Raw genomic sequence first — 22,402 nt, forward strand, 5'->3', positions numbered from 1 at the left:
AAGCCATCATTTGACTTTTGTTGATTGTGGAAGACGCTGGTACAGCATTCAACGGCAACGGTGAGTTGACGTGTAGGTTCAAAGGCAACTCCTCATTATTTCCAACAGGTAGCCAAATCCATTAAAATGCTCCTGCAAAATCGACCACATCGACTTCTCCCTTTTGCCAAGTCACCGTCTCCTTGTTGTAGGCGAGTGTCGATCAAGTCCCAAGCCTGATGAGTCAGCAACTTCCCCAGCGACCGACTTCGGCCGCGAATAGCCACACAAAACGGCAAACCCCACACCAACGTCAATTCGATCAAGGATTATTTCGTCGCATCTTGAGCCCGCCCACCAACAATCCAATCCCTTCATCACGCCCTCTCAACCACCTCAACTACTCCCTACAGTGGTCAATTGGGCTTGCTCCCCATCGGAATCATGCTGTCCGGTACCTCTTCCGCCCTGCGCACCAGCGCCCGCCGCGTTGCTCCCCGAGCCGCCGCCCTCGTTGCGCCCATGCCCAAGATCTCCTTCGGCCGAAGCTTCACTGTCGCACAGGCTCGATGCCTCTCTTCCACCGGCCGTCTGTCCTACGCTGTCCAGACCAACCCTAACCCTCCTCTGGGTATGAAGAATGCCTCCAACGATTCTCCCTCGAGAATTGGCCTCATTGGAGCTCGTGGCTACACTGGTCAGGCTCTTATCGATCTTCTCAACGAGCACCCCATGATGGATCTCCGACATGTTTCTTCTCGTGAACTTCAGGGCCAGGAGCTGAAGGGCTACAGCAAGCGCAAAATTATCTACGAGAGCCTGTCTCCTGAGGAGGTTGCCCAGCTGGATAAGGAGGGCAAGGTCGATGCCTGGATTCTGGCGCTTCCCAATGCTGTCTGCCAGCCCTTCGTTGAGGCTCTCGGCGACAGCAAGAGCTTGATTGTCGATCTCTCTGCCGATTACCGTTTCGACGAGGACCAAAAGACATGGAAGTACGGTCTTTGCGAGCTTCAGCCCAGAAGCCAGCTTGCCACAGCGACAAGAATCTCCAACCCTGGCTGCTATGCCACTGGCTCTCAGCTCGCTTTGGCTCCTATCGTTGAGCACCTCGGTGGTATCCCTAGCATTTTCGGTGTCAGTGGTTACAGCGGAGCTGGTATGTCAGAACTCATGCGGACGCCATGTCTTGCGCGCAGCAGAATGCAGAATAATCGGGACTCGGAAAGCTGACGATGGAACAGGTACCAAGCCTTCTCCCAAGAACGACACCAACAACCTCAAGGACAACTTATTGCCCTGTAAGTGCAAAAAGAAGGATATGAGAAGAGAGGAAGCTAACTCGTAAAGACTCACTCACAGGTCACATCCACGAGCGAGAGATTAGCCACCACCTGGGTAGCCCCGCTGCCTTCATGCCCCATGTGTATGCCTCCTACATTGCCCACAATGTCACTGAAGACTGACAAATCCAGCGCGTCCTGGTTCCGCGGTATTCACCTGACTGTCAACATCCCCCTGAACAAGGAGATGTCATCTCGTGATATACGCCAGATCTACCAGGACCGATACGCCGGCGAGAAGCTCGTCAAGGTTGTCGGCGAAGCTCCGTACGTCCTCCTAAGCTCTGTGGTCATCCCATAAACTAACGTCGTAAAGTGTTGTCAAGGCCATCCAGGACAAGCATCACGTTGAGATTGGTGGCTTTGCTGTTGACAGCACCGGCAAGCGTGTCGTTGTGTAAGCCTCTCCATCCCAGATCCGATGCGTCTACTAACTTGTTAAAGATGCGCCACCATCGATAACCTCCACAAGGGTGCCGCCACACAATGCCTCCGTAAGTCCTTCACCAAACTCCAGCACCACCTTTCTAACAAACCTCGCAGAGAACATGAACCTCGCACTCGGATACGACGAATACCAGGGAATCCCCATCTAAGCCACTAACACCACGGCGCATTTATCGCTCCGATATCCACCATAGAGAACAAGTTCAACACTTCACAGAGCAAGGGACGCGCCAATCCTGAAGCGGTCCAAGCAAAGCATTACATATCTGTACCCGAACTAAGACCATCGCATGCTATACCAGTTGCGGAGATGAGGAAAGCAAGCATATTTAGAACATGTCACGTCTGGGGAAGAAGACATTTTTTTTGTTATGATACAAATACAATTCTAGATAGAGGCTAAATGATGATTGACAGCTACCTTTCCTGAACTCCGCATGTGTGGGGTGGTTCCCGATAAAATGAAAGTCTAGATAAGATACATGGTTCTAAGAGAAATATGGTGATGTATAGTGAGAGTGGGTTATGTGCTCTTAGACTTCTTCTTGTCGTCAACCTTCTTGTCATCCTTGGAGCCCTTCTTCTTATCATCCTTCACCTTGGGCGTCTTGGTCGCATCATCACTACTCTTCGTCTTGGTAGAACCCGCCTTCGTAGTCTTGGTAGTTTTCTTGTTGTCATCATCCCCGGAATGCTTCGACTTGCTAGTCTTTTTCACATCATCAGTAGACTTTGTTTTAGTGCTGTCCTCCTTCTTGGTCTTGGTGGTCTTCTTATCATCATCTCCTGAGTGTTTCGACTTGCTAGTCTTTTTCGCATCGTCGCTTGTCTTTGTCTTGGTGCTGTCTTCTTTCTTGGTCTTGGTTTTATTCTTGTCGTCGTCCTTGTTCTTGCCGTTTTGCTTCTTGTTGTTGGTCTTGAAGTACTTGGTCTCATCCTCATCAGTGTCATCATCGCTGCCAGAGGTTTCTCCCTTCTTGAGAGTACCGATCCTAAAGGCAGGGCGATTGAAGGTGGTGACTTCGGGATCACCTTCAACACCATCATCAGCGCCGTCTTCTGAATCTCCATCATCGCCGTCGTCGCGCCTGTCAAGACCACGGCGCGATGTACCACCGGTCTTGGGGTTGATGAAGCCAGCGACGACAGCGTTTGACTTTGTACCGGAAGAAGAAGAACCAGCGGGCGAAAACTTGATCTTGGTGTCGGCGGCGTTCTTGTCACCAGTCTTATCCGCTGGAAGAAGAGCATAGCCAGCCTTGGGTGCACCACCAGGAGGTAAGACCCAGGCTTCAGCGCCCATAATACCGCTGAGGCAGACTGTCAAAGCGAAAACAGGCTTCATTTTGAAGTTTTAGAGATGATATCGAGAATAGGGAATAGAGCGAGTGTGTTTGAGTTGGAGTGGTCAATACATATCCTTGCAAGATAGCAACCAGTACTTATATGTCAGTCAAAGGCACGATGTAGTGAGATCTTGGCAACGAATTGATCATCCTCTGGGAAAAGTTAATCACCAATGCAGGAACGCTGATCAGGGCCGGGACCTGGCATGAGGCTTGCCCGATAAAACACGGTACCTTCTTTCGTCTTGGCCGCAAGAGTCTAGCCACAGGTGATCTGGGCTATCAAATGCCTAAGCACTCAGGAATGTGAATAGTTTACATACCAAGTATGTACGTGGCGCGGGGACAATGACAATTTCTCGCCGATTGACGCCATGTCCACGCTCTTTTACCTATTGCGACAGTTCCTGGAGTCTATATACTAGATTATTTGGATTATTTTAATGCTTTAATGAGTCCTCGATAAAGTTGGCCTCGTCCGATCCGCCACGATGAACGAGGTGGGAGTTACGTTCCTGGGCCTTTATTAGGGTCTGGAATGTTGGGGACCACGCGGGGATACTAGTTCACCTGGGGTCATCTGGATCAGAGTCTTAGTTACATGCATCAAGGGAGGATTATTAATGAGACAGAAAGCCTTGTTGCACGTGGGGAAAGCTTGGTGTTGTGTTGTACCAAGTAGGGGACCAGATGGGAGTGCCCGGAGTGTCTCTGCAGCACGCAATGGAATTACACGGTGCTATCAATTGCGAGAATTTAAAAACCCTTAGAAATGCCAAGTTTCGCGGGATAGCGGAGAAAGTACTCCGAATACAAGCGACTTGCAAGCGCAGCTTGGTTGTACTGGCAGTGGTGCATATCATTTGGGACAGGCAGGTTTGAGGACAGCCAAATTAGAACTCGTTCATACCGAGAGCTGGCTTAAAGGATAACCTAATTGTAGGTGGATGGTATCTATGAAGCGGGATTCGGAAGCAATTTGTAGAATGTGGTATGCCTTGTGGCCTGCGATCCGGCCAAATTGTGCGATGTTGGCTCTCGTATGGCCTCAACTTGGGCCAACATCGAGGCGCAGGCAACAAAACTTTGGCCAACGGCATCCAACAGTGTTTAAATATTGACTGTGATTGATGCAGGTGAGTGAATGTGTGAATGTTGTGAGTGGTCGCGAACATGCAGGAGGCCTTCCATCGTGTCATCAGAATAAAAACAGAGCCTCGTCTGACAAAACTCATCAGCATCATCTCCTCCCTTTATCAACACCACCGACTCAGCGAGAAAATTCATCAAAATGAATCCACTTACCTCCATCCTCTCTTGTCTCGCCGGCCAAAGGGCCCCAACTCAACCATCACCACCCGTCAGCGAGATCAACACGAACTCAAAGCTCATCACCACCCAACCAGTCCCGTACTCTGACGATGCAGCGTCCCAATTCGTCTCCATCCTGCAAACCCACACCGGCACCCATGCTCAACTTCATCACCGTCTTAAACAGGTAGTTTCCACTACAAGCTGGACGTCAAGCCTCGCCGAAGCCATTGAGCGCAAGATTGAGAAACTCTTAAAAGATGGCGCAGAGCTCGCCAAGCCCATGGCTGAAGCCGTAAAGAGAGCTACAAACACGGCGTGGGAGTTTGCGAAAGAACATCCTGTTTACGCTGGGTTGATCGCAGCTGGTACTATCATTGCTATCGGTGTTTTGGTGGAGTTTGAGCTCATTTGGGTGCTGAGAGCGCTGGGGTTTGATGAGGTTGGACCGAGAGTCGGTAAGTCATGTTACTTGGGACTGTGGTAAACGTGAAAGCTAACGAGTCATAGGGAGTTTTGCGGCGAGATGGATGAGTAGCCTTGAGAAGGTGCCCAAGAGATCGATCTATTCGTATCTTCAGCGACTGGGGATGAAGATTGCTAAGTGAAGCCGGGTTTGAGATGGAAACAATTGGGCAATACCCGTGACTGCCAAGTCGGTTTAGCGGAAGCATTTCCTTTTCACTCATAAGTAAATTCTACAGACAGTCATTTCCATATAAGCGACATCTGGTATTCAATTCATTGGCTGTGCTGAGAACATGGTGTTGTTAAGCTTATTCTTTAGGCTTCATGTCAACAGTCAACCATGCGCTGCCTAGTCACTTTCAAGATGCTGCAATTACTCCGAAATGGCCTCGATAAATGATGTAAAAGCGCCCTCCAACGATCAAACCCCGGACATGCACGCCCGAAGATCGGCGAGAGGCATTATCACGACATTTATGCCCCTCGCCCCCTCCAAATTTACCCCGCCATTAAGAGGAACCCCTCCTCCCCCACGTACGTCTCCAAGTGCAACGTCGGGCTTGACCCGAGGTCTACAAGAAAGTGTTTACATCATAAATATTATGTAAATAGTCCTCTTCTCCCTCAACCTTCCTGTTATTCACTGTACAAACGATTCTCGTTGCTCCGTGACTTGTTAGCATGCCTCTTCCCACGTCGTCGATTTATGAGCCGCCTTCGGCTGGCTTCACTGGCTTTCCTTCGAGAAGGAGTGTTGTTCATAGCACGGAGGGTATTGTAGCGGCGCCTCAACCTCATGCTGCGAATTGTGGTCTTGAGATTCTGAGGGCTGGCGGTAATGCTGCTGTAAGTCAATGTCCTTCAAACTCACGAGCCAGTAGCTAACATGCGACAGGACGCAGCTGTGGCGGTTGGTACGTCAACATCAAGACAATACTGCAAATCGTGAGCGAGGGCTAATCAAGCGCAGCTGCTGGCTTGAACGTCACAGAGCCTGTGTCCACTGGTATCGGTGGTGACATGTTCCTCCTCTACTTCGACGCCGCCACAAAGCAGGTCAAAAGTCTCAACGGCTCCGGCCGCTCAGGCTCAAAGCAGACCATCGAGAACATCCGCAAAAGCCTCAATATTCCCGACGGCAAAGTCGGTGAAATCCCAACTCATCACGTACACGCCGCTACTGTTCCCGGCGCAGCAGCTGGATGGGTCGATACCGTTGAGCGATTTGGCAGTGGAAAGGTCAGCTTGAGCCAGATCCTCGAACCAGCTATTAAGCTAGCTGAGAATGGATTCCCTCTTACTGAAATCGCTTCTCACTCTGTAAGTATCTTTTTTGTGAGTGTGGACTGGACTGATATGAGGTAGTGGCAAGCTCAAGAGAAGCTTCTTCGTGATGCTTCGCCTAACTTTGCTGAGATGCTCAAGAAAGACTCCTCCGCGCAAGATGGTGTGAGAGCACCTCGTCCAGGCGAAGTCTTCAAGAATCCCACTCTCGCTCAAACATTCAGAGCTTTGGCGACAGAGGGTAAGAAGGGCTTTTACACTGGTCGCATTGCTGAGGAGATTGTGAAGGTTGTTCGAGACCTAGGAGGATATCTCGAACTCGACGACTTGAAACATCACCTCGAAACCGGCACTCAAAACACAGAGCCCATCTCCGTCAAATTCCGCGGTCAAGGTCTCACAGACAAAGATCCCAACGGCGGCGTTGAGCTCTGGGAACACCCCCCCAACGGTCAGGGTATCGTCGCTCTCATGGCACTAGGTATAATCGAACAGCTTGAGAAACAGGGAAAGATTCCAAGGTTCACACCCGAAGACCATAACTCTACGGCGTATCTACACGCTATTATCGAGGCTCTACGTCTTGGCTTTACAGACGCGAGCTGGTACGTCACCGACCCAGACACCACCAAAGTTCCCACTGCGGGCATGATCTCGCCCTCATACCTCGCCGAACGGGCCAAGATCTTCTCTGCTTCAAAAGCCCATGATGGCGTACAGCCTGGAAACCCTGACTTCGTATCCCCTGCTCTCCAAAGTAGCGATACAGTTTACTTCACCGTTACTGACTCGGCTGGCAACGCTGCTTCGTTCATCAACTCAAACTACGCTGGTTTCGGAACTGCAATCATTCCCAAGGGCTGTGGTTTCACACTTCAGAACCGCGGTGCGAATTTCTCGCTGGATGAGAAGCATCCTAATAAGCTGGAGCCGAGAAAACGACCTTATCACACCATCATTCCCGGCATGGCAACCAATATCAGTGATGGATCCCTGCATTCTACATTCGGTGTAATGGGTGGATTTAACCAACCCCAAGGAACCATCCAAGTTCTACTCAACCAAGTCCTTTTCGGTCTGAATCCTCAACAGGCTCTTGATGCACCTAGGATCTGCATTGGAGCCGGCATGCCAGACGAGGGTAACGTTTTGGACTGGACTGTTCATGTGGAGGAGGGTATTTCTGAAAAGACTGTTGAGGAGCTAAAGAAGCTGGGGCATAAGGTTGTTGTGCTTAAGGGGTGGAAGAGAGCTATGTTTGGGCGTGGACAGATTATTAGATATACTGTTGATCCGGATGGAACGCCGGTTTGGTCGGCTGGTAGTGACCCTAGGGCTGATGGTGCAGCATATCCTCAGTAAATGTTGTCGATCACAGACAACAAGGCTATTGCCATCATAAAGTCGAAGTCGCTACTATGAGTTTCTATCTAAAATATCGTAATCCGTTCCCTTCTCATCTTGGTAGGGTCAAGGTCTCCAGATTCATCAGTGAACTCGTCCAAACGTCCAGATATCCCCCAAAAAGGCTGGAACGTCAAAGTCAAGCAAAGTACCGGCCCAATGATCCTGTATCCGCCCGGACATCTTCTCAATAGAAAGGGCTCCGATGAGCCGTAGAGAACCCAAAGCTCGTCATCCCTTTGCACGGAAAATTCGGCCTTAAATGCGAAAAGGTTCTGACTAACAAACATCTTTTGGTCATTGATAAGGAAGTCGGAATCCAGGAACACAGCCCACACCTGTAATGCTGTAGTCTTTATTTCTGAGTATATCGGATGTGGTAGCTGGGCGAATGAAGCATCCGCATATCCTGCTTTGATGTAGTGATTGCTGACACTCGGGTCGATCTCTTCCCTGTATTGCGTAGCTTCAGGGAGATGTCGAATCTCGGCCAGGTCAACGACCCAGGAGGGCAATGAGTGAACTGTGGTCCAATCGACAACCCAAGAGGGCAGTAATTTTCTGTAGCTAGCAGAAGGCGGGTCACCACGACTTAGGTATGATAGGACTTCCAAGCTATCCTCGAAAGTGATGATACGCCTTGTCGTTTCCACAAGAAGCCTCTCGAAGGCCTTCTCGCATGAATAGTCGGGTATCATTGCGTAGCCTGGGTGCGCAAGTCCGACCATGGAGTAGATCCGATCCCGCTCATCAGAAGACTGACATTTCTGCGTATACACGAGAAGCTTCTTCAGATCGTAGTTTCGATACCATTCGTGCTTGGCAAGAAACACACTGAGAACCTTGGAGATGGATTGTGAGACCTGGGTACGAGTGAGCTTGGCACGCTTCAGCTTCTTCTCAGTACACGTTCCGCGGGTCCTGGTAGGCTCAAAAAGGACCCCTAGAGTCGATAGACAGAGGTCGGGCATGAGTATAAGCATAAGCGCGTGATCTATGGAGTGCTGTCCGTAGAGAAACGTCGCTCGAGAAGAAACCATGAACTCTTGAAAGACCCATGCTCTTCCCCACCATGGACTGCTCAGGACTTTGCAGAACTCGATCCAGCCATCCACGAACTCGGGCTGGCTCAGGCGTTCCTGCATGCTATATTGAAAGTCGAAATTTGAGACGATGCGTCGTGAACGTGACTGGTCTTCCTCGGGAAACATGGCCCGCAGAATCAACGCACCTCCAAGAATTCGTTCCAGTTGCACGAGCCATCGCATACCGTCTCCTCGCGTCTCAGCGACAGATAAACAGATAAGAGTCTCACTCGCACTCTCATAAATAGCTCTCATGAACCCAACTTGATGCGATCTCTCTGCCAGGTTAGCCTGGTTAATACATATCTGATCCACCCATAGGAGCAAATCTCGATGGTAAGTATGTGTCTTCCAATGGTGGCGAACTATCTTCAAGGCGTGATGGAGATTGGCAAAGACATTGCATCTTGCCCCATTGACGAGAATAGGTTTCGTATTGCGCGCATCACCTGCGCAGTAAGATAGTGCAAGATATTGCTTCTGCACGTCAGCGAGTTTCACGCTGGGTAACAATTCGCATTCGATGAAGCCCGGCCCTGATTCGGGCAGAATTTTGAGAAGACGGATTTCTCTGTTGCTTGCATTGAGATCTTTATACTCAACTTGCAAGAGAAATTCGCTGTTTTCGGGGGTGCAGAAGATGTCATGCCCTGGAGGCTCATTCGACGCGGTTGTAGGTGTTGACTCTACTTCTTTATCCATGAGGATCTTCTACAAACGCGGGGGTGCGGACGGATTTAATTGCTTTTGCTGCTTGGACTTATGATTTGATGCTCATTTAATAGAGTTGGGGGGCCTCCATCGCGATATTTAAATGGCATGTCAGAGTGCCTTCTGAGGCGGAGCACATAGAGAGCATGTCTTGATTGGATGTCTTGGCTGGAACAGCCGCATTGTAAATCACGGTCAGCAGTCCCAGCAAACCTGACCCCTGCACAATATTCGAAAGCTATTAATTTATAGCAAAAGAAAGGAGATCTTGACTCTGCCTTGGAAGTCAAGTGCTCATGAGATGCAAATCTGAATGCGGGTAACTGAATCACCACTCTTGCGACCCATTGCCATCTCTCACTATTATGTTCTGACTACTATTCGCACCTATAGTTCCCTTCTCGAATTATAAGACATATATCACAACGAGTCCCTTATCCGCTCCGCTTGGTTGCAATCGATGTATCCTTTGGAACACCACATGCCATGTCGCATCGCAGTCACATACCATCAACAAAGCTACTGCAATACCTTCAACTTGAATTCACATGTTTCAACTGCACCTTTGGGATTATATGTGATATATCAAAAGATAGTAACTCAATCTTGCAGCCGCGTGCCCGAACAGACTCCCACTGTCATGCCGTTTATCCGCCTCAGTCTGGGGTCGTGGCACAAGCTGAAGTCCAACGTAGCCATTTCTGTTTCGATAAAACGCAACTACATCAAGTCACATTCTCCATAGACATTAAGAATCATATTATGTATGCTTGCGTTCAAAACTCAATGTGTCGAGTCTTTCCAGCTCGTCAAGTAGGCTTTGTCGCTGGAAGTGTGGCTAGCATCACCCCATTCTCTCGAGTCACTGGTCACAAGGCGATAAGTTATAAGATTGGAATAACCTCGAATCTCAAAGATTAACTTGATTAATTCTTTGAGTTATAAGCCGCTCCCTTTTTATATCCTAGTCAATTCCTCCCCTTATGCCAAATCCAGATTCTTGAGTACTTAGCAGACGCTAAAGATAGCAAACCATGGTTTCCAGTAAGTGTTAATTGAAAGTACACTGAGTTATGTAAGCAAATACTCTTGCTAATGCATAATAGCTTCTGACGATTCTTTTGTGACGAAGCTCTGCGACGGAGCCAGCAGCACAATGAAGCCTTACAACGAGAGGGACCTACCCAGAGTGGTCACTTATCAGCTCCCCGTTCCTTGTGGTGACTGCCCTGTCCAATTACTCATCAATGGGTTAGGTAAAACAGTGAGTGCTTTTATAATGGACGGAGGTCGAGACGCCCGAGGACTAAAAGCTAGCCAAGTAGGTCATGCTGGGCTATGGCTGATTACCCGAATCCACGGGATTGACCGCCCTTATTTAAGGGCGTAGGTCGTCACACACTGGGACAAAGTCACTTTGAGGGAGTTCTTAGCCTCATAGAATCTGGGAGAGACCGAAAATTATTGCACGACGAGATGGTTGTGAGAATGCCTTGTGAGGCGTAGCAACACTGATGCCGACCTCGTGATTGGATGCCTTGTATGCATCCTGGGTTCAACCAACAGCATTCATCAGATCATGGTATCAAAATCCAGGCAGCCATCCACAATCCAAGTGATTAATTTGAGTATCCTAAAGCTAAATCGAAACTTCTGCCAACAATCAATCCATTACTTCTTCCTGCTATTTCTTGCTGAGTCGGGCATTTACAGCCTTACCTCGTCACTGGCGGCATTCAAGCTGCAGCTAAAAGTTCAACCCCTATGCAATCTGCCGACGAATCGCCTAGTAGTCCCGTTATCCAATAGTAGACTTTGAAAGAAAGATGGGACTCAAGCTCGAGTCCTGGCACATAGTTACCGCGTCAGATTAGGTCGAGCGCGTATCGATCTACACCTCCTCCTCACACGGCAACTCCGAGAACTGTGCGCGTGTATGCGGCACATAACTTTAGCTGTTTCAAAAAGTAGAAGAAATAAATTCTATTTAGCTAAACATAGAACAGTTTATGCAAGGGGTTTCATGCTGACTAGGTCCACTAGGCAGAATCACCACCATGAAGGAGTAGGCCTCCTATGACGAGCAGGCCAAGGTAGATAGAATGTGAAGGAAGTAAATCGAAAACCTGTTTTCATTACTCGTTTTCATAGTATTAAATATGTGGGCTATCTAGCAAATAGCTTGTGCCTAATCTTCACTTTAGCAACTATCTGCTTTCCAAGTCGCCGCCACTAGCCATGGAGTTGGCTTGCGGCTGTTCCCTTGGCCAATACTTGGCTATATTTGCTACATCCGGCTCAATCAGTAATTTGGTTGACATACGTCGGAATTTGAGGCAAAGGAGTCGTCAGAAGGGAGCGACTGCCTACCAAGCAAGTCTCGAGCAATTCCGCTCTCAATTCATGACCAGACTTAGGATGTCGGGTAAGGATCTGATTGACAGAAACGATGTAGTCCAGCAAGAAGGACTTATTAAGATGGCACATGAATATCTCTGTGTCTGCGAAAATGGCCCCTTGTACTGGCCAAGTACGAGCGATGACGGATCTCTTCGGTACCCCAGAGATCAATACGAGTAACTTGTCTCTCTCGTCGCTTGACTTCTCTCTAACTATATAATACAGGATATACACCAACATTGTTTGGTTCTTCCTTCGATGCAATCTGAAAGATAACGGGAAGAAGTTACGCTCGAGACGTTCACGAGTTACGACCGCAGCCAACAACGGCCGACGACCGAGGAATCCAAGCAACGTTCTTGGTAGCGAGAGCCCTACACCATCTCCTCCGGAGTACGAGAGTTCCTATCATGCGGCGTTGGTTCTCTAGTCCGGACACTCATGAAAAAAGTGCTAACCGTCTTCAGAGCAGCATCCAATGAAGACGGTGATTCTTCCTCTTCTTCAGAGAGTCCTCAGTCGAGCCATATCCCGAGACAGGACGAAGCCATGAGTAATAGACGCGCGATACCTTATGGTAGGACTTACAGCCCTGATGAGTTAGCTGGATATGTAAGTGAGATAACGCTTGAAGGGATACTTTACTGACTTCAGATAACTTAGGGTATTGATGAATCTGGGCATCTCATTCCTGACGCGCAGCCCCGGCGTGTAAGTCAAATGCAAGATTTACAAGATAATCTTAGGCATATGGGGCCTAATCCACGACCAAATATTGGTGTTGGCCATAGAGAGCGTGGGAGCAATCCATCGGCGCATACTACTTCAACGGGCACTCAAACGGGGTTTGAAACAGATGAATATCGCGACAGAGATCCCAATGCACCTCCCCCCTCATCCATGAACTCAAATAATGCCTCTCAGCAGTCTCAGCAAACAAACCAAAATGAAACCCAACCCAGAATTTCGCGGGTGCGGGACTCGATCGAGTCTGAGCAAAGCTCGCCCAGCCCTCCATCCGAAGTCCCAAGATCTCCATCCCCAGAGCCCAAGCCCAACATTGACCTCATATTCAGCTACGATGTCCTCCCAGGACTCAATCTCCGCCTCAAACACGGCGAAGAGATACTTCTGTTTCCCCGAGAGCAAATGTTCCGGCTACTGAATTGGCAGCATGACTTTGACTGGCTGCTCATTTCGCTCGAAGCCCCAGGGGTGCTTTTTCAAGAACGTATACCTAGGGATGATAATCAGGAGTTTCGAAAGGTGATGGCTAGATTTGAACAGATAGTTTGTGCTATGAAACGTGATTATGCTGAGATAGGGCGAAATGCGGTGATTGAGGTTTCGTTTGTGCCGGAGTGTAAAGGACATTCGCGAACTGTGTTGTTGGACGCTTGGCAGAGGCGCTGGAAGCGATCTCACGGCATTGTGGTCTGAGCTGAGTTTTGACGGACATGAAGTGGAAGATATAGACTTTATAGACATAGACCATTGCTTTCGGAATATAGACCTATGGATAAACTGAGACGACCAGAGGCGAACCCACTGAGCGGTCGGACGACTTGTGATTGACACCATTGACATCCCTCCTCAGCCTCATAAGAAGGGGCCTAATTCTCCCATTGACAAGAGACAACAGTAACCCAAACACCTTGCGGTGGACCCTTTCCTTCCGTTCATGGTAGGAAGCTAGAGAAGCTATGGCAGCCATTTCGGACTGCTCCGTCATCGCAACCCTTTGCAGCTCTTGATCATATTCTGCTCTGAAGAATCAACAGGTGCGCTCTCTAAATCACCATCCCTTGCAGAGCAGCTAGAGAAATGGCAACAATAGTACTCCGCAGAGACAAGAATATCGCCAGCGAAATACCAACAACACCCCGACTCCTCACAGCACCAGAAGTCGAGAAGCAAATGACCACAACGTTCTATTCCGTGCTTTTGCTGTACATTCGTATCTTTCATACAGAGGTATCTCTTCACTATTACACCATGTTATACACTCGACCGATCGTAATCGCCGCTTCTATTCCTTCTGCTGAGGCTCCCCCTCAAGAATAACCTTCTTCTCATCAAACAGCTTCGCCAAATCACCATTCTGATGCATCGAGACCAGAATATCCGTTCCACCAATAAACTCCTTCGCAACGTAAAGCTGAGGAATCGTAGGCCAATCGGAGTACTCCTTGATACCCTCGCGCAGCTCGGGGTCCTCGAGGACGTTGAAGGCGGCGAATTTATCGGGGTTGACGCCCTGCAGGCCGAGGATCTGGATGGCGGCGCGCGAAAAGCCGCACTGCGGTGTCTCGGGGGTTCCCTTCATGAAGAGGACGACGGGCGCGGAGGACACGGCCTTGTCGATTGCGGAGCGGGTTTGGTCGGAGAGCAGACGGGCTTGGAAGGGTGTGAGGGGCGAGATTGGTGTGCGGAAGAGAGGAGCTGTTGAGCGGACGGCGACAGGCCGGGCGGCTTGTCGGAGGGACTAGAGGTGTTAGTGGATGTAGATGAGTGGTGGTGGAGGGAGAGGGCGTACTGAAGCTACTGTTCGCGCAAACATTGTGGCGGTTGTGAGGGAGGTTGTGAGGGAGGATGTGGTGGTGAGAGAATGCAGATGCGCAGTGGATTTGGAGTGTTGAAGATGGCGGAAGTTTTGGATGGGATTAGTGATGTCAAGGATGTTCCGATGCCGATCCCCGGATATCAGTGGCGAAAGGACCAATCAGCGAAGAGGCGATTGCGGCTTATCAACAATGTCATGTTTGCCCATTGTGATGTTATAATGACAATTATTCTGAGACCACAATCTGATGCGTTTGTTCTTCGCTGTCAATCAAAGATCCCCCTCTATCGGCAGGCTCCGAGTGTTTCGTGTTCGATTGTTTATTGCCTAGGCACCTTCACAAAGCTTACTACAGCTTCTGCCACTGTAGAATACAGCACTGTCAGTTACTGACACTCTTACCAATGCCTCACGCTGGCCAGAACATTCTGTAAACATGTTATTATAATCAGTCCATTCTTAGGTTCAGTCGGCACTGCAATGACGCTTTCAGCACTTGCGATTCGGCTCGTGATATCTTCAGAGTTCATCATATGACGCGGGGCTGATGGCGGGGTTGATGGATATAAAGCTCCCAGCAGCTGTCAATTCTCCAGGTTCTCACAGCCGTTGATTCTCAATAAACAATCTGTTCATTATTTAACAAACTTATATATATCACTCATACAACTCACAATTGAAGCTGAGGTCATAAAGTTGACATCACTCCACCGAAGTGCCTCAAACCCTATCAACTCTCGCCAAGACTGCTGACAAACGCATCTGCATCTCACTCGATCTCAGTGCTCAAGGTAAGTAGGTAGGGGAGGAAAGAAAACTCAGGATCTTGATCCCAAGTGACAAAAGATTTAGGTCAACTTAGTATAAGTTTATGATACCTTTGCCAAGTTTCGGATACCTTTATTAAGTTTAAGATACCTTACCTGAATACCTTTGCTGGGTTTATTTTGACACCCTATATCAAGGTCTGATATTTTCTTGCTCCCCAAGGAATGCTTCACAGAATTCAACACGGGCACGACGCCCATCACGACCACCACATGCGCAACTCAACTGAAGCTCTCGAACAGGCCCGAGGCGATGGCAAGCGCCATATTCTCCTCGCTGCCTCTGGTTCCGTCGCGACAATTAAGCTCGTCCAGATTATACATGGTCTCAAATCACAACCCAACATCTCCATTCGTCTCATCCTCACTCGATCAGCGTCAGAATTTCTGTCTGGTCAGAGTCTAGAACAACCCACTGTTGATCAAGTCTCACGTCTTCCGAATGTCGACGCTGTTTACACAGATGCGCATGAGTGGGCACAGCCTTGGAAGCGCAATGCGCCGATTTTACATATTGAGCTACGACGCTGGGCGGATGTTCTGGTTATTTCACCGTTGAGCGCGAACACGATGGCGAAGATTGTCAACGGCTTGTGCGATAACCTCTTGACGTCTGTGGTTCGAGCATGGGATGTTACAGGCACTGTGGATGGCGTCAAGAAGAAGATTCTTGTCGCGCCTGCGATGAATACTTGTATGTGGAATCATCCCATCACTGCGAGGCAGCTGCGAGTTTTGGAGGAGGAATGGGGTGGAGAAAATGGTTGGTTTGAGGTGTTGAGGCCAATATCGAAGAATTTGGCCTGTGGTGATGTCGGAAATGGTGCAATGGTTACTTGGGAGAGTATTGTTGAGGCGATTGACGAGAAGATCAATGCTTAGGGGAAGACATGAGCACGAGAAGAAAAGAAAAGCGACAGGATTGAGTTATCCTCAGCAAGTCTCCTTCAAGTTTGCTGGTCGCGATATGGCGGCGTTTGAGGACTGGGACAAAAATGCATGACAGAGCCGCCGTAGGGTAATTGGTGATGGAATTGATACCACAACGGAAAGGAAAGTGCATTCATTTCTGAGGCAAAAGCAAGCATATAAATGCTCAATATTATTATGAATTCAAAGATTGCTATCGGAATTGGAATTGCAGGTTTCTTCTGCACAATGCGAACGGGTTGGCGAATGTTAAACGGAAGGTGCAGGGCAGGCGCAGCAGGTTCTTCCCTTATCTACATCAACACCTACCACTGCTTGACCAAATTATAAGTAACCAGCAGGACAGGACGCACTCTCACCTCCAGATATTTTCTCTTTCTCTTTCTTGAAAGCGCAATTATCTCCAAAGCCTCGATGAAATCATGGCATCCGCATCTCATTATTTCCTGAACTCCACCTCAAGTCTAGAGGAAGATGGTTGGCCTTCGACCCTGCGAGATCGCCTGCGCGACGACGATACTCCCGCGACGAGTTCCTCCATCGGGCCAATTCCCTACCAGAATATCTACCAGCAGGTCCACGCTTGTCTCGGGAAATCCTTGGAGACTTCAAAGCCCGAAAACAAGGTTGTTCCTGCACCAGAGAGCAATGATCAGGCCTCACAACTTCGAGGTTGGTTCGCAATGTAAGGCGCTGGGCTTCACTCCTGACGACACAGAATCGTATGCTCGCATGGGCATGTCCCTTCACAGCTCTGCGATTGAGCACCTCGTAAAGGCGCACACGGATGTGCAGGCGAAGACCGCCAGCTTCGCGGAGAAATCCGGTGAGACCTTGTCGCAATCCAAACAGCTGTACGCCAACATCGCCTACCCGCTATCGGCCACACTTTGTCATCACAATGACCATGAAGACCACCCTAGAGCTACTATTGCCGTTCATTTGAAGAGGCTCCAGGAAGAAATCGCTGCCGCCAGAGAAGAGATTCTTCGTCTCAGTGCCGAATAGGATGAGTGCTGTGCGACCGAGGAACAGGCTTGGAAGGAACTGAACAAAGAGCTCGCCGACCAAGGTGGCCAAGATGGCGTCGACGAGGAGGTTTTGAAGGTCGCCGAGGACTTCAAGAAACAGGCGGAGGCCATCGTGGAGGACAAGTGTCGACTCTTGGACGAGGTTGACAAGGTTCGTTGGTGTTCCGCAACCAGTGATTTTATACTGACGCGCATGTGCAGGAGTTCAAGGCTGAGATCCAGAACGAGACTTTGAAGATGATGCAGGATCTCTTCGACGATTGATCGATGCGATGTACTAGAAGCAATGTGTGGGTTATTTTGGTGTCAGCAGTCTCATGTCCGATTCGTCATGTACAGTAGCAGAGTTGACTTTCAACTGGTTGTCTATTTCGTATCTCATTAACTATCTGCACCTGTCATTTCCATCTTTGTCAATGCATGTGCCCATGACCAACCTGGTCTCTTTTGTGTATCAACAAACACCGCTAACGCCATACCATGAATCAACTTTTGATGCACCTCTCCGAAAGGCACTTTTGAATCGGCAGTTTACTGCTTCTTCTCGGGGATGACAACGCCCCAGGGGTGCTCTGTGCGACCGTACATGATGTCACCCAGCCAGCCCTTGATCTTGCTAGTGACCTCGCCGGCCTCACCCTCAGCGCCCATGGGAATGTTGATATCTTGTCCACGGTGGTGGATCTGGGAAACGGGGCAGATGAAGTACTACTTTCGTTAGTAGGGTTCTCGACATGGAATCAATTGGTAAACTTACAGCAGTACCAGCAGCGAAAGACTCAATCAGACGACCCTCAGCATCGGCCTCAACGACCTCAGCGATGGTGTACTTTCGCTCGGTAATCTCATACTCATCACCTAGACGCTGACGAGCCAGCTCAAGACAGCTTCGGCGGGTGACACCATCAAGGATAAGCTTATCGTCAAGAGGAGCAGTGATGATCTCCTTCTTGCCATCCTTTCGCTTCCAGACAACAAAGAAGTTACTGGCTCCAGCCTCGGTACACTCGCCCTGAGCACCGTACAGCCAGAGAATCTGGTGGAATCCACGGGTTCGTGCATCAGCCGTGGCAAGCAGAGAAGGGCCGTAATTGGCGCCGACCTTGGCGTACCCGAAGCCACCGACCCAGGCACGCACCATGTCGTCGGGGGATGTGTGAAGACGCATTCCACCAGGGGGAGCGTCCATGCGGGGCATGTATGTCACGATAATGTAGAGGAGGGCTTCCTTGGGTGCAGAGACACCGAGCTGAGGAGCAGTGCCGATGATGGTAGGGCGGATGTACAAGAAGCTGCCAGCGCGATCGGCGGGAAGCCACTTTGTGCCGTCGACGGACAGAAGAGCGATGATGAGCTTCTCTACCTCTGCGGGCTCAAAGACAGGAAGCGAGATACGACTGGCCGACATGCGAAGGCGCGCAGCGTTGCGATCAGGGCGGAAGACACGGAGCTTGCCATCGTAACCGCGGAAGACCTTGAGACCCTCGAAGCACTCTGTAGCGTAGTGCAGCACAGAGGCAGTGGGCATGAGGCTCAGGGGTCCGTAGGGCTTGAGCTCGGGGGCAGACCAGCCGGTAGAGACCTTCCACGAGGCGAGGACCATGTGGTCGGTGGCGATGGTCTCGTCGCCGGAGTGGGCGTTTGCTTCATCGGGGACGGAGCGGGGGGATTGTGTGTATGTGTATGTGAGCTTTGAAGCGTCGAGGGGAGCCTGGACCTGGGGAGTGCCGTTGACGGTGGGCTGGGCGAGATCTTTCTTGTGGATTGCTGCAGCTGTGAGGTTGACGTCCTGGGTTTCTACGGCGGAGGGAGCCATGGTTGCGAGTGAAGATTGAAGATCGAGTGAATGTTGTTTCTGAGCGAAGGTCTTCTTTTGAGGAGGAAGAGAGCGAGATCGGAGTTCACAATGAGAGGTACTAGGTATAGAGAAAGCAAACAGAGACAAAGAAGAGCAGAGATAAAAGTTTATATACGCAAGCACGGAAACGCCAGACTACCTACCCCGTGTATGACTGTTTTCTTCCTTTCTCCCCCCCTCCCCCTCCGCTGTCCGGTCTCCACCTTTGTGTCGTTCGGAACAGTCACGAGCTGGGGCAGAAAAACTTCCCGCCGCTCGCGGGCCCGGATAGACCGCCTCTGCCCGCGCGGTGGCTCGGCACCGGCGATGGTGTTTTTTTTTGTGTTGGGTATTTTTTCTGCCATGCTTGCGATATCGATACAGAAAAAGCGCTAAACTGGACTCAGTAGGTGGTGAGGTATGCTCCACACAGCCTTTTTGACGTGGTGGAGGGGGAGCCGCCAGTTTGGAAGAGGGTCCACTGATGATGGCTTCTGGAAAGATAACCAAGTATTATAGTCAGAGGATATTTTACGTCATTGATGGGCAATTGAATAAATAGCCTGTGAATTGATCTTCTTCATAATAGAGTGAAGCTGGAATTTCTGTTAGGAATAGATACAGAGCACATGACTCTTCTGAAAACTTGAGGTGCTTATCGAGATCGCTTACACGAACTGCATAAAATACCCGGCCCCATCGGCTCTTCTCTTCCCAGCGCGGAACGAGACTGTCAAAAACCACGAGTACCTGCTCCACTGCCAGGGCGCGGCTTAAACAAAATTGGCTATCAACAAAGATAACAAACAACAACCACCATCCAATTGAACCAGCGTCACATATCCTCATCATATCAGAGGTTTATGCAGTAGATAGTCATGTGCCATGAAATCCCTGCTTGTCAATTCTGACAGAAGAAAGAAAACCTTGATGGAAGTCTTCTTGGCAGGGCGGAATTGTGCATGGCACCGTGGCTAGCCGTCAATTGCCATTGTTACCGCCCCTCGGTGCTGTGAGGTCATGTTATGACTATGTTACCCCCCCAATTGGAAGGGATAATGATGAGTTTCGTTGAGGTCACATTGTGTGTTTTCTTATCGATGATCGGTCCTATGTTTCGTGGCGTGGAGATTTTCATGTCATTGTATCGAGATGTTAGTGTGAAAAGGTACGATAGCAAGGGTATCATGACAGTAGACTTGCAGAAACTCGTCATCTTCAAGGTAGGTATTATGATTACTCTATACTATACTTTTTTATTCCGCCCGTCTCTTAGGATTCCCTGTTGAAAGGACCGCACATTACCGGATCTGTTTTTTTCTTTCACACCATCCATCAACCACGCCCTACGCCCTTTCAGCCTCCTTCTTACGCTGCTCCTCCTCCAGAATCTCCCTCTCGCGCGCCGCCGCCTCAACACTGGCCTTCTCGCCCTTTGCCCGCTGGCGCGCCTCGTACATGTCCCTCGACTTCATGATCCGCTGCACGATCTCACCGGCGTTGACGTGCGCAAACGTGTGCGCGCCGATCTCGCGGTAGATCCCCATCGCCTTGGGTGCCGTGTACGGATCGTATGTCAGGGGCATGAAGGAGGTTGGGCCGTGGTACACGGCGTCTGGGGTGCCGCGCGGTAGGGTGGTGAGGTAGGTCCTTGTGGGAGAGAAGGGTGCGCCGAAGATGACGGCGTTGATGTACTGTGGTTTAAAGTGGTTAGTGGTTTTCAGGACTGGGGTGGTATTGGGGGAGGAGTTGTTTTTTTAATTACCTTGCACTGTAGAACGCAGAGACCGCGCTCGAAGGTGTTCATGATGGGGTAGTTGATTCCCTTCCATTGATTGATGACTTCGTCCTCGTGTACGCCTACTACCACGTACGCCGGGGGGTAATCCTCACCCTTGCCGAGACGCTCGTTTACGGACTGCTCGGAGAACCAACCATCCTCACGAGCGAGCTTTTCTTCCTCGAGGAGGACTTGGCGCAGGAATTCGATGTGGCCGCTGGAAAAGAGATCATAACCTCCATCGACGTACACGACGCGCTGGCCGGGCTTAGGTCCGGGTCCCTCGATAAGCTGGCGGAAACTGCCCCTTTCCTCCTCACCCTCCTCCGCCTTAGCGACCTGCGACGCCTTCCAGAAGAACACCTCGGCGCCGGGTGCTTTGCCCGAAGCATCTGTCGCATACAGCTTCATGCGCTCCAGCATCTGCTGGCCCTCAGCGATGCGCTCCTCCGGTGTGCCGTGGCCCTCTTCACCGGCGAGTTTCTTCTCGAGCGACTTGATGAAGTGCGTCTTTGTGCAGAGAAGCATGCGACCGACGAGGTCGGTGGTGGAAATACCAGGTGAGCGCTTAACCACCTTGAAGCGACCAGCTTCCTTGACGAATCGGTAGCAGTCGTTACCATCGCTGTCCGAGGTGATGTCGTCGCCATGCACGACGTATTTGCAGCCGTAGTGGGAGATGTAGGGGAGATAAGTCACGTAGGGCGCGTTGGCGACTGAACGGGTGACCCAGCGACAAGCGTCAGTAGCAGCGAGTCTGGGAAAGTCAGCAAATGTGTCGCGTGACAGGTGGGAATGAGTTGGTGTTACCGTTCTGCGAGGTTCATGACTGTAGGGCCCTTGTTGGCGAGGATGGCCTCGTCTGAGTGAACGCCAGCGTAGAGCTCATCGCCTAATTGGCGGGCTTGCACAATAGCGCCAGCATGGCCTGATAACGTCAGTATAACTGATCGCGATGAGATATAGAGGTTGTATTACCGTGGTGGAAGAAGTCAAAGCAGCCGTCGACCCAGATGCGCCCCTCGAGGAGCTCAGGAGCAGGCTCACCCTCAAGATGAAGCTCATCGTCAACCGAGGGGTTAGTGGGGTCAGTCGAAGACATGGTGGCGAGAAAAGATACAGAAATAGCGATGAGTGAGTGATGTTGACAAGTCCAAGTTCAAAAAATTAAAGACCAAGAAGAAGAAGCGGTGATGATGAATGCTTTTTTTTAAGATTAAGGAGCTCTCAGTAAGGTGATGGTTCTACGTAACTCGAGCTGCTGGAAGTTAATGGATGAGCTTTGGTTGGGCCTAACAGTTTTATGGGCGATTTGATTGGTCCGTTTGTACGCTGCCAATTTAACGACGGTCAACAGAGCTTAGGTAACCGTCTATAAATACGAATAAATTAAATGCGTGTTCTTTGACCCATGCTATTACCGTGAAATGCATACGCAAGCAAGAGTAATCATTGAATGAGCGAAGGATTGAATACGAGAGAGTTGTTTGTTCCTTTTAAGGGTCTTAAAGCACCCCTGTCACATGCAAACGACAGCCACGCTAGCAACACCACGTTTTTGACAAAACCACCAACTTTCTCATCACTGACTCTCCAAGTTCATGTCAATTTACTCCATTTCTTTCATCTAGTCTTTAGACTATCTCATTCTGTGACCGA

General features: G+C 49.9%; 11 protein-coding genes across 11 annotated transcripts; 6 read left to right on the forward strand and 5 right to left on the reverse strand.

The window, feature by feature from the left end:
• Positions 1-423: 423 nt before the first annotated feature.
• FSUBG_4550 (n-acetyl-gamma-glutamyl-phosphate reductase) lies at positions 424-1,915 on the forward strand (the record flags this gene model as incomplete). Its single annotated transcript, XM_036682552.1, has 7 exons — positions 424-1,135; positions 1,221-1,277; positions 1,339-1,402; positions 1,452-1,586; positions 1,636-1,716; positions 1,764-1,813; positions 1,863-1,915. The coding sequence occupies 7 exons, from the start codon at positions 424-426 to the stop codon at positions 1,913-1,915; spliced, it is 1,152 nt and encodes a 383-aa protein (XP_036539965.1).
• A 374-nt stretch (positions 1,916-2,289) lies between these two features.
• Positions 2,290-3,111, reverse strand: FSUBG_4551 (uncharacterized protein; the record flags this gene model as incomplete). The annotated part of the gene is made up of 1 exon (XM_036682553.1): positions 2,290-3,111. One exon carries the CDS (start codon positions 3,109-3,111, stop codon positions 2,290-2,292), a length of 822 nt encoding a protein of 273 aa, XP_036539966.1.
• A 1,292-nt stretch (positions 3,112-4,403) lies between these two features.
• Positions 4,404-5,031, forward strand: FSUBG_4552 (lincomycin-condensing lmbA; the record flags this gene model as incomplete). The annotated part of the gene is made up of 2 exons (XM_036682554.1): positions 4,404-4,881; positions 4,934-5,031. The coding sequence occupies 2 exons, from the start codon at positions 4,404-4,406 to the stop codon at positions 5,029-5,031; spliced, it is 576 nt and encodes a 191-aa protein (XP_036539967.1).
• Positions 5,032-5,572: 541 nt separating this feature from the next.
• Positions 5,573-7,537, forward strand: FSUBG_4553 (gamma-glutamyltranspeptidase; the record flags this gene model as incomplete). Its single annotated transcript, XM_036682555.1, has 4 exons — positions 5,573-5,737; positions 5,787-5,805; positions 5,862-6,211; positions 6,257-7,537. The coding sequence occupies 4 exons, from the start codon at positions 5,573-5,575 to the stop codon at positions 7,535-7,537; spliced, it is 1,815 nt and encodes a 604-aa protein (XP_036539968.1).
• A 68-nt stretch (positions 7,538-7,605) lies between these two features.
• Positions 7,606-9,366, reverse strand: FSUBG_4554 (heterokaryon incompatibility 6 OR allele; the record flags this gene model as incomplete). Its single annotated transcript, XM_036682556.1, has 1 exon — positions 7,606-9,366. One exon carries the CDS (start codon positions 9,364-9,366, stop codon positions 7,606-7,608), a length of 1,761 nt encoding a protein of 586 aa, XP_036539969.1.
• A 2,066-nt stretch (positions 9,367-11,432) lies between these two features.
• FSUBG_4555 (uncharacterized protein) lies at positions 11,433-13,215 on the forward strand (the record flags this gene model as incomplete). The annotated part of the gene is made up of 5 exons (XM_036682557.1): positions 11,433-11,440; positions 11,580-11,951; positions 12,001-12,168; positions 12,243-12,387; positions 12,439-13,215. The coding sequence occupies 5 exons, from the start codon at positions 11,433-11,435 to the stop codon at positions 13,213-13,215; spliced, it is 1,470 nt and encodes a 489-aa protein (XP_036539970.1).
• Positions 13,216-13,804: 589 nt separating this feature from the next.
• Positions 13,805-14,335, reverse strand: FSUBG_4556 (monothiol glutaredoxin; the record flags this gene model as incomplete). The annotated part of the gene is made up of 2 exons (XM_036682558.1): positions 13,805-14,260; positions 14,312-14,335. The coding sequence occupies 2 exons, from the start codon at positions 14,333-14,335 to the stop codon at positions 13,805-13,807; spliced, it is 480 nt and encodes a 159-aa protein (XP_036539971.1).
• Positions 14,336-15,378: 1,043 nt separating this feature from the next.
• On the forward strand, positions 15,379-16,047 carry FSUBG_4557 (phosphopantothenoylcysteine decarboxylase; the record flags this gene model as incomplete). The annotated part of the gene is made up of 1 exon (XM_036682559.1): positions 15,379-16,047. The coding sequence occupies one exon, from the start codon at positions 15,379-15,381 to the stop codon at positions 16,045-16,047; it is 669 nt and encodes a 222-aa protein (XP_036539972.1).
• Positions 16,048-16,517: 470 nt separating this feature from the next.
• Positions 16,518-17,390, forward strand: FSUBG_4558 (uncharacterized protein; the record flags this gene model as incomplete). The annotated part of the gene is made up of 4 exons (XM_036682560.1): positions 16,518-16,767; positions 16,814-17,092; positions 17,153-17,277; positions 17,328-17,390. 4 exons carry the CDS (start codon positions 16,518-16,520, stop codon positions 17,388-17,390), a joined length of 717 nt encoding a protein of 238 aa, XP_036539973.1.
• Positions 17,391-17,657: 267 nt separating this feature from the next.
• FSUBG_4559 (branched-chain amino acid aminotransferase) lies at positions 17,658-18,942 on the reverse strand (the record flags this gene model as incomplete). The annotated part of the gene is made up of 2 exons (XM_036682561.1): positions 17,658-17,834; positions 17,884-18,942. The coding sequence occupies 2 exons, from the start codon at positions 18,940-18,942 to the stop codon at positions 17,658-17,660; spliced, it is 1,236 nt and encodes a 411-aa protein (XP_036539974.1).
• A 1,367-nt stretch (positions 18,943-20,309) lies between these two features.
• FSUBG_4560 (ethanolamine-phosphate cytidylyltransferase) lies at positions 20,310-21,845 on the reverse strand (the record flags this gene model as incomplete). Its single annotated transcript, XM_036682563.1, has 4 exons — positions 20,310-20,657; positions 20,729-21,500; positions 21,554-21,671; positions 21,722-21,845. 4 exons carry the CDS (start codon positions 21,843-21,845, stop codon positions 20,310-20,312), a joined length of 1,362 nt encoding a protein of 453 aa, XP_036539975.1.
• Between the last annotated feature and the right edge of the window lie 557 nt (positions 21,846-22,402).

This window comes from Fusarium subglutinans, assembly GCF_013396075.1.
Source record: "Fusarium subglutinans strain NRRL 66333 chromosome Unknown NRRL66333_c0000041, whole genome shotgun sequence".
NCBI classification, from domain to species: domain Eukaryota; kingdom Fungi; phylum Ascomycota; class Sordariomycetes; order Hypocreales; family Nectriaceae; genus Fusarium; species Fusarium subglutinans.